Below are 14,841 nucleotides of genomic sequence, written 5' to 3' on the forward strand. Positions count from 1 at the left end.
GCATCACTGAAGATTAAACCTTAAAAATAGCACTCATATTCATGAATGAATGTGTATTATATTATTAGCTTGCTAATTGCTAGTAAAGCTAATTATTAATTAGCCATCATGCTAGGTGAACTTGCATGAGTTCTATTTTTTAATGTTTAATCCTCAGTGATACTGAACTTGCTCAGCCAGCTGCCCATCGAGTTGTGTGTGTATCATCTTACCCAAACATTGGAGTGTCCGTGTTCAACTCATTGACTGCTTCAACTAAGGCAGAAACGGCATCTATCTAGGTGAACCGAACGCGAAAAATGGTGTAATGATTCAGTTCGACTCCCAACACAACACGATGCTCACCCGACTGGCCAATAGGAACGTTCCAATAGGAAAAAAAGTACGTGGCCCCGCCCATGACACAATTTTCACAACTAAAGCAAAATCCTGACACGAGAGCAAAAAAATACATCGAGAGCAAAGAAAAGCGTTTTGAGAGAAACACTTTTTTTTTTGAGAAAATGTTTTCACACTGATAGCAAAAAATATATATTTGAGATTTTTTTTCAAAGTATTTTGACAGAGATTTTTTTTCTCAGAAATAATTAAAAAAAATTTTTTTATATATTTTTAATGTTCTATGAGAAAATACTCATAGAACTCAAATATTATTTTTTGCTATTGGTATGAAAACTTTTCCTCTCAAATATACTTTTTTTCTCTCATGAAATGCTTTTTTGCTATCAGTGTGATAACCTTTTCTCTCAAACTTTTTTTTTTCTCTCAGATCATTTATTTTCTCGCATTTAATAAAGACACATTTCTAGCTCCATAGAAGTGTGCATTTCTCTCTATAGGCGCGTTCACTACATGCGGAGATGGCGTCCAACATCGCCAACTGTATCTTTGCAGCCAGAAAACACTAGTTTATTAATAAAAAATTCAAATGTACCATGCTGCTTAAACATTACTTTTGCCGGTTCTTTATTGCAAGCTTTATGTATGTGCTTGATATGCGGAATATGCAATATTACGATAACGCTCATTATGGTTTAGTATTTTCTCCCATATATATTTAAGTAATTAAATTAATATAAATATGCGATTAGACTAATGGCTTAAATTAACTACTACTAGTCAACTAGAAAAAAACTTTAGTCGTGCACGGGCAGCCCAATTTATTTCACATATTTCCTAACCAGCACGCCACTGCGGGCGTTCTGAGTGAGCGGCGCTGTGTGGACTGAGCGAGCGAAGCAACTCTTCAGAAAGGCGATGTCTCTGGAGGACAATTCTCCTCCACGTGAGATTCCTTTGAAACAGACATGGCAAATAGCTCATTTTTTTCATTGTTTCTCGACACATCATAGTAATTCCACACCGGCGATGAGATGACTGGCAAATCCTTTAAGTCCCCACGCATCATGCACCTTATTCTCACGTTTTGACTTCATCAAATTGTGATCGGTTTGAGAGATCGGCCAAGGTTAGTGAGTACCGATCGAGTCTGTGAATATCGGCCGATACCGATCTCCGGCCGATCGATCGGAGCATCCCTAAAATGTACTTTTGCTATAGTCGTCTCACAACCGGCGCAACGTCATGGAATGTCTCTGAACAGATTCATTTATTCATTTAGCTGACGCTTTTATCCAAAGCGACTTACAATTGCTATATATGTCAGAGGTCGCACGCCTCTGGAACAACTAGGGTTAAGTGTCTTCCTCAGGGACACATTGGTGTCTCACAGTGGATTCGAACCCGGGTCTCTCACGCCAAAGGCATGTGTCTTATCCACTGCGCCATCACCACCACCATCAAGCCCCTACCCATCAGATTCACACCCACTTTTAGGGGAAAAGAAGCCTATAGGATTACATACATTATTAAACAATAGTATCTCAATAATAATGTATTGCATGATATCTCAAGCTTAATTAGAAAGCAGGACACCTATCCTGATGATAATCGTGTTATTTTAGATAGTCTTAGTGTATGTCGGTTATCAACTAGCCCAGGCTACCTGCCATCATCATCCATAGCTTGCTGTTGTGGAAGTATCATGAATTACGGCTGATGCTATCGGAAGTCTAGTTTATTTTCCACTAAAAAGGGGTGGTGACGAAATTGACAGTTAAGTTTTCCGGATTTGCCGGTAGTACGTATGGGTTTAATAAATGTTTAGTGATATCTTCCAGAAATTACTGAATTTAGGTGCACATTTTTTCTCTATATAGTGTTGATATGGGAACTAGTAAATACAAGTTTTGTCATGTTAGCATGTGTGGAAATATTTAAAACAAGTGTGTTAGAACTAGCCCCGTGTTAGTTTGTGCTCTGTTCTCCCCTACATATATTTCTGTAAATGTATAATATTCTGTACATTTTTTTAACATTATTTATAATTTGCATTTATTTATACTCTATCAATTGGTATAAAACCAAACTCCGTAACTGATACATTTTATATTTAGGCAGATCAGCCCCTCCCACTACAGTTACATCATCAGTGAAGCTCCTCCCACTGTAACTCATCATCAGTGAAGCTCCTCCCACTGTAATTCATCATCAATGAAGCTCCTCCCACATCAATTCTCCGATAAATGCTGTATATTCCCATCAGCTACAAGTGAAGACGAGCATGAAAGCATCAGGAAGAACTGAAATCTGCAAAGACTGAGTTTATTAAAGAGGACAGTGAGAACACGAGTGATCCAGAACCTGCAGAATGAAACACACTGAAGATCCTGAAGAACAAAGAGGTTGGTGTTTATTCTTCATTCATTCATGATGCTGAAGAACATTCACGTTAGAAACATTCAAGCACTTCATCACTTTTTTTAAATGGGTACGGAATTGTATTATTATTATTATTACTATTATTATTATTTAATTTTCAACAAATGGTCAATATTTTATTTATTTATTTATATTTTTGAAACAGGAAAAGATTAAGGTCAATCGGGCCTGGCTCAGTATAAACTGATTTTCAGCAGGTTCCTGCTCTGCAGAACATAAAACCACATACACAACAAAGCTTCACACACTAGACAGCTAGAGACAACAACAGACACACAAACCAAGATATTGGGCAACAGGAGGGGCTATAAAGCCGTCTCAATGGTCACAGATATACCTGTCCACTAAATGGCGAGCAAAAGTTATTTTAAACAGTCTTCTTGATGTGATAGTTCTGATGGGCTGTGGGATCTCATTCCAGGTTTTTGTGAGCACATAAAAAAAAAGATCTCTGTCCATAACAGTTTCTAAAAGCCGGTAAAGGCAAAAGTCCATTTATAAATGATCTCGTAATGCGCTCAGACCTTGAGCTAAGTTTCGGAACCAATTCGGTTAGAGCAGTTACAGTATGTCCATTTGAGATTTGATGAAACAGGTTTATCCCATGGCTTATTTTATAGTTCTGAAATGTCAAGGCATTACACAAAGATAGTGCAGTACAGTGGTGAGTCCGGCCTGGGAGCCTGACATGGATCTTAAGAGCTCTATTATAAAGTCTTATTACTGGTTCAATAATCTCATTTGTTGTTAGTGACCAAACAGGTAAACAATACGACAAAGTGGACAGAATGATGGCATGAAGATAGGTTTTTGAAACAGAAAACAACAAATATGGTCTAATTTTGCTATAAACATATAACTTTTGATTTAACTTTCTGGTTAGGGTTTGAACATGTTCTTGATAAGTAAGATGTGAGTCAAGGTAGACTCCCAAATACTTATATACTGATACAATTGAAAGCGTTTGATTAGAAAAAGTGATAGGATTAGATATGGATAGTTGTCTTCTAGATGAATAAAAATACATGCATTGGGTCTCATTCATGAAACACGAGCAGAACTAATTTTTGTGTAAATCGTGTGTAAAGTGGTTCTGGCGTAAATTTTCGGATTCATTAAAATGTTCGTATTTTCCAAATGTTAGTTTGTTAGCAAGAAATCTACACCTGCTCCCAGCCACGCGTAAATAGTGCGCTTAACACCCGAACGTTTTGCTCATTAATAAGGCTGCATTTTAATTCACCTTAATCGGGTACATATTTACACAGCATTTTGAAAAAATATTATATATAGTAATTACATACGGTTTTTCTTATTATGATAGCCAGTAGTAGCATCTGCGATGGTGGTCCTTCTCCAGTTTTAATACGATTTTTCCGAAGTGAACTAATTCGTTTTTTGCTCTCAAGCTCAATGTCGAACCATTTTGTTCTCACTTCTGGGAATGTTCGATTAACAGATGAACTCCATTGACTGCATCTGTAATATGCTGCCAAGCTTCCCTTTTTTTTTAGGACCCGATACGCCACTATGTAGCCTACGCTTGAAAATAAAATGTGGTGTTTTGAATGAACTTCTGATAATAAAACTTCAGTTTCTGCATCTGAGAAATTTTTCTTTTTCATTCGCATTCATGTCATAATATGATGCCCATAGTTGTCAGTCGGATTTAATGGGCGGGATTTATGGTAATTGAGAATGAACGTGCACGCGCATCCCATTTACGACTGATTGGAATTCATTAACACACACACATTTCACGATCACATCTGACGTTTACAAAGCATTTGTGAATCAGGAGAAGAGTTTTCGGGAAGGTCTCTTTACGCGCAAATCACTCGTATATTTACGAATGTTTCATGAATGAGACCCATTGTGTTTTCTTGACATTAAGTGTTAAATGATTATCTTGCAACCAGTTCTGTAAATGCTGCAGATCCGTGTTAAGTTTGTGATTGATTGTCAATATTAGAACCAGAAAGAAAAATAACTGTGTCATCAGCATACAGCAAAGAACTTGAAAAATTCAAAACACAGGGAAGATCATTAATATACATAAAGAAAAGTAAAGGACCTAAAATACTGCCCTGTGGAACTCCCATAGAACACACTCGTGGCTGTGATGTTACTGTGCCAATTCTTACAGTCTGAGATCTGTCACTTAAGTATGAAGTAAACATATCTATGGCGGAAGATGACAAATGAAAAGAAAGAAGTTTAACCGAATTTGATGATTGACTGTATCGAAAGCTTTCTGAAAATCGATGTATATAGCTCCAGTAATATATAGCTCCAGTAATCTGACCCTTGTTTAGAGACGCACGTATTTGCTCCGTGCGAAGCAGCAAAGCCGACATAGTTGACCGCAAGGGTCGAAAGCCATGCTGGCAATCACTGAGCAAGTTATTATTTTCAAGGTGGTTAATTAGTTGATTATATAATATTTTTTCAAGCAATTTGGAAATTGTTGGAAGAATTGCAATTGGACGATAATAAGATAATGAGATTTAAACATCGGGGTGATCTGGGCCGTTTTCCACATGGCAGGAAATACTGATTGTCTAATACACAGGTTAACTAAATGATGAAGGAGTGGTATAAGAGTACTGGGATGAGTTTTAAGAAAAGTTATGTTTAAATTATATATATATCACAAGCATGAGAAGCATTCAGAGAACACAAAATATTAGTTATATCATTTTGTACGATTTCAGAAAAAGAGATTTGCTGAGATAATGCTGGAACTGATGTGAGAAATCGAGGAATAGTAAATTTAGAGGATAATTCTTGTACAGATGCAATAAAATATTCATAAAAAAAATAGCAATTTTATCATGATCAGTAAGAAGAGTACCATTTATGGATAATTGTAAACTTTATTATTTTTTATTTTATTTTCACCAGTTATAGATTTCAATGTTCGCCATAAAGTTCTTGGGTTGGAAACTGTTTGAATAATTTGATTTTCATAATAAGACTGTTTTGCTTTTTATAATTCAAAATTACACTTATTTCTAAACTGTGTGAAAATAAGCTTAGCTTCAGGTGTTTTTTAATAATCTGAAGGCTTCCAAGGAAGAGGCCTTCTTTTTTAGGAGCTGTAAAATATCAGGAGTTAACCAAGGTACTGTATTTTGTCTAATATGTATTTTACAGGTAGTTGTATATTTTTGACGTATTGTCTCCACTCTCCTATGGAAATTTGACAGAACATGATCTGGGTTTTGTAAAAACATCTCGTTACTCCAATCAGTATCAGCAAATTCAGCATTAAACTGAGACAATTTTGAATTTGGTACTTTTTTGATGTAATTATTTTTATGACATTTTGGCTAATATTGGTTATTTGGTTATTTGGTTAATAAAGGGAGGTTTGAGAAACTCTCATAATGATTGTCAAAATTAGGTCAAATTACAACTGTTTTATTTTACAGTTATATCAAGTTACCCATTTCTGCAGCCATGTTACCAAAATGTTGGACATTTCTCAATATAGTTTATATGTGTCCAATGTAATCTGTATGAAACTAAAGAGTTGTACAGGTTCTCCTGGCTCAGCTAATTATCATTATCGTTAACATTTACATTTAGTCATTTAGCAGACGCTTTTATCCAAAGCGACTTACATCTGAGGACTGAGGATAATTGTATACGTTAATGGACGTTAATGTGATAATGGACGTTAATGTTATAATTGTACCGTGGAATGTCCTAGAAAGAGTGATGTAACGATATTCGAACTGAACCGTAAAACCACGATACAGAACCCATGATTCGTATCGCGATACTCTTATGGTGTACTGAAAATGCCCCGCCCCCTGCTACCCCGGCCCCGCCCCCTGCTGGAACACGCCCCCCTGCTGCCCCGCCCAGCCCCGGCTCTTTGGACCTCATGTCTTATGTGTACACAACGAATTCAGTTTTATAGCCTAAGCACCATTAACACCATATAATAGCAAGCTCTGTGTTTTGTTACTTTCGATAAGCCAGGTGTAATCTTTCAAATTCTGACTATTTGATCACAAAATTCAAACAATAAATGCCGTTTTTGGCGCTCTGTGATGTGGCGTGACAGATCACTGTACTAGATCCTCATTTCAAGCGGCGGCGCGAGTAAACGCGATCATCTCTTCCTCAGTTACAGAATAAACATTAATGGACAACTAAAGGTATGTTGAAAGATACAGTTTACTTACTGAAAGGCTGCACGATGTGTCGTTTTAGCATCGAGATCGCGATGTGCTTATCCACGATAATCACATCGCAGGATGTTGAGATGTAAGTCGTAGTTGATCCGTGATTCATGATCAGTACGGGCCAGCAGCTCCCCGGCCCATAACGCTTGCGATTCGCGGATTAATAGCAAAGTTTAACCATCATATAGTGAAAGTTTATCATTTGCATGTGTTTTTAAGTCCTGTCAGTTTAAACATCAAGCGTAAGAAGACTGGAACTTACGCGTTGTTTTCTGTGAGCCGGGCAGAAGATCAGTGGTCTTTCTCTTATTTCTGAGCTTGAACGAGCACAATAATTCAAAATAAAGTCAGAATGTCCTTCCTGCATTGAACATTTTTGGAAGGCCGCCAAAGCGTATTTTTGTCCCGCCAAAGCCTTATTTGACCGGTGAGTGATAGATGACTGACTGCTGCGCTTGTTAAACTGAGAGAACGAGCAGAGAGAGAGAGAGAGCCCCGGTCGCGCGCGCACTCTCACCGTTTTCAAACTGTCTTGCTCTCTCTCCCTCCCTCGCGCATATTAATGAATTGAGTTGACTGAATATCTTTGAGAATACACAATGGTAAAAGGTCGGAAGACCGAAGTTTCACGTGAAGCATTCGGATATATTTTTTTTTTCCTGAACTACCGCTGGTTGTGAATTGTGCTGAAAAAATATTCTCTGAAAAGCGTTCCACACATTCAGATAAACCACACTTTCAATAAACAAAACAAAACAAAAAATCTATCTAGTGATTAAATGTTTTCTGTGTTGAGACCAATCTTGTGCGATATCCTCTTATTCATCAAAGATACCTTATATTGATGTGACAGTGAGGACATTTATAATGTTACAAAATCTTTCTTTTTACGATTAATAATGTTCTTTTGGACTTTCCGTTCATCAAACAATCCAGAAAACAAAATGTACAAAAGTGTTTTCCACATTGATAATAATCATAAATGTTTCTTGACCCCCCCCCGCATACAGCCATTCTGACATTAACAGCCCTATTTTAAAGATCTAGAAGAGGAAGAGTTGTTCTAGTCGAGCACATTTGTGAGCATCCGTCTTTTCACATGCAATAGAAAGTCACTCTGTGTGCATCTCACAACAGTTCCTATACGAGCGATTTATAGATTATCATGACAGAATATGCTAATTGAAGATAGTTAACTCTAGCCTGACTCCGCCCTCCTACGTACTTCAGCTCAATTTTCATTTTCTTTCAGTACTACGTCTGGGATTCTGCTGTAGACTTTAGGCGTGTTCGACTTCATGCAGCTCTGCGCAGACCGATCGGTGGCTAACTTGAAGCAGTGCATGGCGGTTAGAAATTTTGTCCGACTTGATACAGCGCCGACGCCACGTGACTGTGACGTATGCCATCAAAGTACCGCGAGAGCGATTCGAGAGTAGCCGGAGAACTCAGCCAGCGCAGCTTCTGAAGAGCGGCTGCACGAGCTCTGATGACGACACAGCTGTTCTACGATTGGCCGGATTCAGCGCATGACAACGATCACGTGTTTCGTGTTAATTCGAACACCTTTAGTTCCTTTTAAAACCTATGTTTAAAACTCACAAATCAGTTCTTTATCAACAGTAAACACTCTTTTCATGTAGCTGCAATGCTATATTGTGTCATGTTTATCAAATTAAAACTGATTAAAAAACGTAGACTTGATCTTTATTCTTGTTCAAACATATGCTGTATGAAGCAGTAGGCTACATTAATTATTGAATGAAAATGTCTCTTAAACATCAGTGTATTATTTGGCAAATATTGCATTTATTTCATTTCAGCTGTGGTAAAGTATGCAAACACCACGTGAGTGGTCACTGCGGGAACCAGAAAGTGTCCGACTTCACGTCTCCGTTCGCAGCTCGTCCTCCCCGCCTGCAAGCGGCTACTCTCGCCGATCGCTTACATCCAGCCGCAGCCGATGTCAAACACACCCATTGGTTTTCTTTGATAAAAGTTTTACCTCGCCAACCAGCGAACAGAGGGAGTGGCTGAGAACGATGACGTTGTGCGTTATTTTGAGTTGTAGTTTAGTAATGGCAGCGGAGAAAGATGCGAGCGAAGCCATTCAGTCCGTTGTGGCAACGCTGCCGAATATCAAGAAGTTAAAGCCGGAGCAAGAACAATCTTTGCTTAGTTTTGTTGGTGGCCATGATGTTGTGCCCCTCCTCCCCACGGGGTTTGGATGACATGCGTCACAACCAAACGTTAGCGATTGTTTATGGCAGATCCAGAGTGACTCTGGGCAGATCCAATAGTTTTAGACAACATAAATTCATCATTAACCATTCAGAGACGTCCTGTTGCATTCTACATGTTGTCACTTCTTCTTGAGTCTCTCCATCTTTGTCTGACTCCGTTTTGACATAAAAGGCAGAACAGTTTCTGTCATTTTAGTGTGTCTGTGTGAGGTAATCGCAGCTGCTAACACACACCAGCTCTTGAAACTCCAGAGCTCCGCCCCTTGTGCCGGGAGCAGCAGCTAATTTGCATTTAAAGGGCCAGACACAAAACGGTGCGTTTTTGCTAACCCTCAAAAAGCGACAACTTTAACATGCTATATAAAAATATCTGTGGGGTACTTTAAGCTAAAACTTCAAACACACACTCTCTGTGGACATCAGAGATTTATTTTACATCTTGTGAAAAGGGCATTATACCACCCCTTTAAAATTTTAGTTTGTTCAAAAAACATGCATAAACGATATTTCTTAACTACAAAGTTTTATGTACATGCTGCTCACATATTACTGTAGCCCTGTTTGTGTTGAATACAGTGTAATCAGTGCATCGATCAATCTCGGCAAAGGAAAAATATTTAACCCGTTTAATCCCACCGGTCACAACTGTGACCGCATCTTTTTTTCTTATTTCTGGAAGCTCTAAACATGTTCTTATTGGCTTTGGGCAAGAAATTTCAACTTTTAAATGAAAAAATAGATTGTCTTGATTAAAATCTATTAATGTAATGTGACTAGTGTGAAAGGTCACATGACCAGATCAGTTTATTTCCTGCTTGCACAAATGGGCTGCGTTCCAGTCCAAAATAGTCATGCCCTTCACTCGCTAACTTCCCTCCGTTTCGTTCACTCGGATGTACGTCATTGCTTACGCTGCACTGTAAAAGAAAACGTGCCTAATAATTATGCACATCTGAATATAAGCGCTTCATGAACAATTATATATCACTTATAAATGATTAAATACAAAATTAATAGTAGTTATTAGGATTAATGTGGTTTGGTATTGGTAAAAACGTGTCAGTAAAAAAATTATATGATCAGAAAATCAACGTGCCTAATAATTCTGCCTGCACTGTATGGTCACATGTGATTTGGCACTGCAGGACGATTAGCTGTCGTTCCTGTAGCAGTCTTGCATTACAGATGATGGCTTTTCTATTAAGGACAAAAGTAGAAAAACAATTATATATACAGTATGCATTCTATAATGTGTTAACTCCTAACTTACTTAATTACAGCCCATAGAACATTTATAAAAAAAACGGAAATAAAAACTTGGCCTTTTTTCACTACACGCGTGATAAAATGCTAGGTGCATATGTAAACAATAACAAACCCACAGTGCTAGCTTAAATTATGCCGCATCATACTTAAACGGTTAACATAAAGAAATACAAATAATCCAATGAAAAAAAGAAGTATTTTACTTACCAGAATTGAAATGTGTGCTGTAAATTGCTAGTTGCTTAATATCCATCCTTCTCGCTTCACTGCTGTAATCCAGGCACATTTTTCGGAAATCTAAACGCTTTGATTTCTGAGAGCAAGTTAGTTCGGGGCCTGAGAGAACATCCAACCACCAAACAACATGCTCCTAATTTTAATTTTGACATGTTTTATTCGCATTAATAAGAAAATATCGCACAATTGCCGTACATAAAGCGCCTCCCGCCGTTGTTTCGAATGTGCGCGATAACTAACCGGAAACGCTTGAGGGCCAAAGACGTCACTTCCTTACATCTACAAATAGTCGTTGAAATGGTCTATAATAATAATTGGAAGATCAATGTACCTCATTCATGCAATTAATTTATAAAAACAGGATTATGTAAATATTTTATAGCAGTTTTACTAGTACTTTCTGCTATTACATCAGGGCTCACTCTCATATTTCTCTCTTTGAATTATTTTGATGTACTGAAAATGAAATTAAACCTTTTTCTTTCATTTCAGACCTGATTGAAGTGAAGGAGGAGAGTGAAGAACTGAGTGAAGTGAAGGAGGAGAGAGAAGAACTGAGTGAAGTGAAGGAGGAGAGAGAAGAACTGAGTGAAGTGAAGGAGGAGAGAGAAGAACTGAGTGAAGTGAAGGAGGAGAGAGAAGAACTGAGTGAAGTGAAGGAGGAGAGTGAAGAACTGAGTGAAGTGAAGGAGGAGAGAGAAGAACTGAGTGAAGTGAAGGAGGAGAGAGAAGAACTGAGTGAAGTGAAGGAGGAGAGTGAAGAACTGAGTGAAGTGAAGGAGGAGAGTGAAGAACTGAGTGAAGTGAAGGAGGAGAGAGAAGAACTGAGTGAAGTGAAGGAGGAGAGAGAAGAACTGAGTGAAGTGAAGGAGGAGAGAGAAGAACTGAGTGAAGTGAAGGAGGAGAGAGAAGAACTGAGTGAAGTGAAGGAGGAGAGAGAAGAACTGAGTGAAGTGAAGGAGGAGAGTGAAGAACTGAGTGAAGTGAAGGAGGAGAGAGAAGAACTGAGTGAAGTGAAGGAGGAGAGGGAAGAACTGAGTGAAGTGCAGGAGGAACATCATGTCAAGCCTGGAGAAAAACCTTTGAGTCGCTTAAAAACTAAAAAGAAATTTTTAAAGAAAAGAAGAGCCAAGAAATCTTTCACCTGCAATCAGTGTGGAAAGAGTTTCACAGCCAATCATAATCTTGAGATTCACATGAGAGTTCATACTGGAGAGAAGCCGTTCTCATGTGATCAATGTGGAAAGAGGTTCACACAATCAGGACAACTTAAAGTTCACATGAGGATCCACACCGGAGAGAAGCCGTTCACATGCACTCAGTGTGGAAAGAGTTTCACAATCAAACATAATCTTAAGAGTCACATGAGAGTTCATACTGGAGAGAAGCCGTTCACATGTGATCAGTGTGGGAAGAGTTTCATACAAAAAAAACATTTGAACAAACACAAGAGGATCCACACTGGAGAGAATCCACACACATGTGATCAGTGTGGGAAGAGTTTCACATGCAAACATAATCTTCATGTTCACATGAAGTTCCACACCGGAGAGAAGCCGTTCACATGTGATCAGTGTGGAAAAACATTTATTGGGGCATCACACCTGAAGAAACACCTGAGAGTTCATATGAAGGAGAAGCCACATTCATGTTCAGTGTGTGGAAAGAGTTTTTCACTGCTGAAATATTTACATGCACATGAGAAAACTCATACTGGTGTAAGAGAGTACATGTGCTTTCAGTGCGAGAAGACTTTTACTACAGCGAACAGTTTAAAACAGCACCAGAGAATTCACACTGGAGAAAAACCTTACAAGTGTTCACACTGCGACAAGAGATTCAGTCAGTCATCACATCTGAAAACACATGAGAAGATCCACACTGAAGAAAAGCTAGTTTCTAGTTTCAGACTCAAACCAACTCTTAGCCATCACACGAGAGTTCACAAAGGTATTCATGATGTTTTTTGACCAACTTTTAAAGCAGCACCCACCCGCCATCCGCTGATTGTTTTAAGGTCTTCTAGAAGGTCTTCTAATTTTAAGGTCAAGTCATCTTCATTTATATAGCGCTTTTAACAATATAGATTGTTTCAAAGCAGCTTTACAGAGATAAACATATAATTTAAGGTAACAGAGATTGTTTTGGCTTTTTAGCGATTTTTGAATAATGTTATTTCCAGCTAAAGTTAGTTTTGATTGATTCACTTCCGTCAAAATGATCATTTGTTATTAAATTATTCTCTCTAAACAGACTTTAAACGCGAACCTGTGATAAACACTGTGATGGCATTCACTTGCGCATTAAGAATTGATTCTATAGTTATGTGCGTTTGAATATGTGCGCAGATTTGTAATTCCCTACAAACCATGCCTAAACAAACTGCTTGTCTTGCCTATACATTTGATAAAGAATTTTGTTTTATTTTATCACTTCGAGGTAGATTTACTGTAACATAAATTAACCGAAACTCAGCGTATAGGCTTGCCTCAAAGACCTGAGAAATACAGGATATAGAAAGCTTGAAATGTGTACTTTTAAACAAAACTATTCAAAACGAAAGAAAACCGACTAGGCTGCTCTTTGGTCATGTAATCCGTATGAAATGTGCATTTCTCTCTGGTGCGTTCACTACTGTGAAGATCGCGAGTCAGCATCATCAACTTCATCTTTGCAGCTGACACTGACACAGAAAACACTTGTTTATTTATAAACAATTGAAATGTCCCCTTGCTATATTTGACATATTTATAGTCTTTACTTTTGCCTGTTCTCTGTGACATTTTTCATGAACACGTCACCACCGCTCAATAATTATTATTGTTCTTTGGTGATCAGTTTATACAGGTTTATCAAATGTTATTAAAATCTCAAAATCTCTTTTTTTCTAGTTTTCTGCCCAAATTTTAACCAGCGGTAAAAATTCGTATAACTCTGGGTGTGGTTGACTTATTTTCACCAGAATCAGCTCCTTAGGTTACTGAATTCTTGCCGAGTCCAACGATACCAAACATGCTATGTTTCGCCTTCCGGTTTTGAGTAGCGTTGTGATCTAGCGCTGAAAAAAAACATTTGCCAATATCTTCAAAACCGTTAGACCAATCGAGATGAAACCACCGTCAGAAGTTTGGAAACATAGGTTGTTGGCTATATGCTTATGCCCAAATGTCAAAAGAAGAATAGTATTAATAGTAAATTCATAAAAGTGGTTATGAATTGTGTGATTTAGGGCGTCGTGCCGAGTCGGATGATATCCAATTTTCCCATATCAGCCATTTTGGTGCATTAGCATATTGTTACGAAACTTATGTGTCTACGGCACCATGCCCTTAAAGTACTTAAAATGTTTGGGGGCAGCGCCACCTTTTGGTCAAAAGTTATAATGAAATTTCAAAAAATGCTAATACATTTTAAATAAATTAAGCAATTGCAATGAAACTTGTATTAATAGATCTCTTGGGTCACGCCGAGAACATAGATGCCAATTTGGCCAAACTTCCTGTCCACCATCTTGATTTTCATTCAATACCACCTTTTTCAAACTCCTCCCAAACCATTTGTCCAATTTTCACCAAAATCGAATAATATCATCTCCAGACCTTGCCGATTAAAATATATGGATTTTGTGTTGATAGGCGAAACCGTTTTTGTATACCGCAGCAGCAAATTTGAGGTATGATGCCAAAATAACTATTCAGGCTTTATCTCTGCAGTGCCTTGACATCAAACATTTGTGTCTCATTGTCACCTCACTTTGACCACACCACATTAATTTCGTAATTCCGCCACCTATTGGTTGAAAGTGATAATCCATTAAATCATATTTTTGATTACTGTTTATATGATTTTTAAGCCATTTCGTCTAAAATCATCTTAAATGTTTTTAATTGCTCCTCTCTGCAGTTGGTCTGACACTCCCAGCTATGTTTGCATGTATTATCGTCTTTTCGCTCTGCCCCAGTAATTGCTGCTTGCAGCTATATTTTCTAAATGAATCAGTCATTATGAAAAAATCGTTTGAATGAATGATTCAATAAATTACTCAAGACATGGACTTTTCACCACCTACTGGTGGTTTTATTTCCATATTTATTTATCCATGACAGGCCTGTACCAAA

At 37.9% G+C, this 14,841-nt stretch overlaps 3 protein-coding genes across 5 annotated transcripts in view; 2 read left to right on the plus strand and 1 right to left on the minus strand.

Moving 5' to 3' along the window:
- The window catches only part of LOC143714411 (uncharacterized), a 245,919-nt gene extending 243,382 nt beyond the window's left edge, over positions 1 to 2,537 (plus strand). The window contains exon 4 of one of the 2 annotated variants that reach the window (XR_013195484.1): positions 2,457 to 2,492. Coding sequence is in view for 1 of the 2 variants with exons in the window: in XM_077205558.1 (XP_077061673.1) it covers positions 2,457 to 2,512 (56 nt within the window). In the remaining variant the exon portion in view is untranslated. Of the gene's footprint in view, positions 1 to 2,456 lie in introns of both variants that reach the window. The other variant, XM_077205558.1, reaches the window with a different exon arrangement.
- The window catches only part of LOC143714420 (uncharacterized), a 596,609-nt gene that overhangs the window by 346,806 nt on the left and 234,962 nt on the right, over positions 1 to 14,841 (minus strand).
- Positions 1 to 14,841, plus strand: part of LOC143714426 (uncharacterized) — a 28,126-nt gene that overhangs the window by 12,116 nt on the left and 1,169 nt on the right. For 2 of the 3 annotated variants that reach the window (XM_077205607.1, XM_077205609.1), the window contains exons 1-2: positions 2,632 to 2,744; positions 11,216 to 12,673. In XM_077205607.1, coding sequence (XP_077061722.1) covers positions 2,711 to 2,744; positions 11,216 to 12,673 — 1,492 coding nt within the window. In that variant the 5' untranslated portion in view covers positions 2,632 to 2,710. Of the gene's footprint in view, positions 1 to 2,631; positions 2,745 to 11,215; positions 12,674 to 14,841 lie in introns of those variants that run through there. The other variant, XM_077205608.1, reaches the window with a different exon arrangement.

This window comes from Siphateles boraxobius, unplaced genomic scaffold, assembly GCF_051911475.1.
Source record: "Siphateles boraxobius isolate OS27281-9 unplaced genomic scaffold, OSU_SipBor_1 54, whole genome shotgun sequence".
NCBI classification, from domain to species: Eukaryota; Metazoa; Chordata; class Actinopteri; order Cypriniformes; family Leuciscidae; genus Siphateles; species Siphateles boraxobius.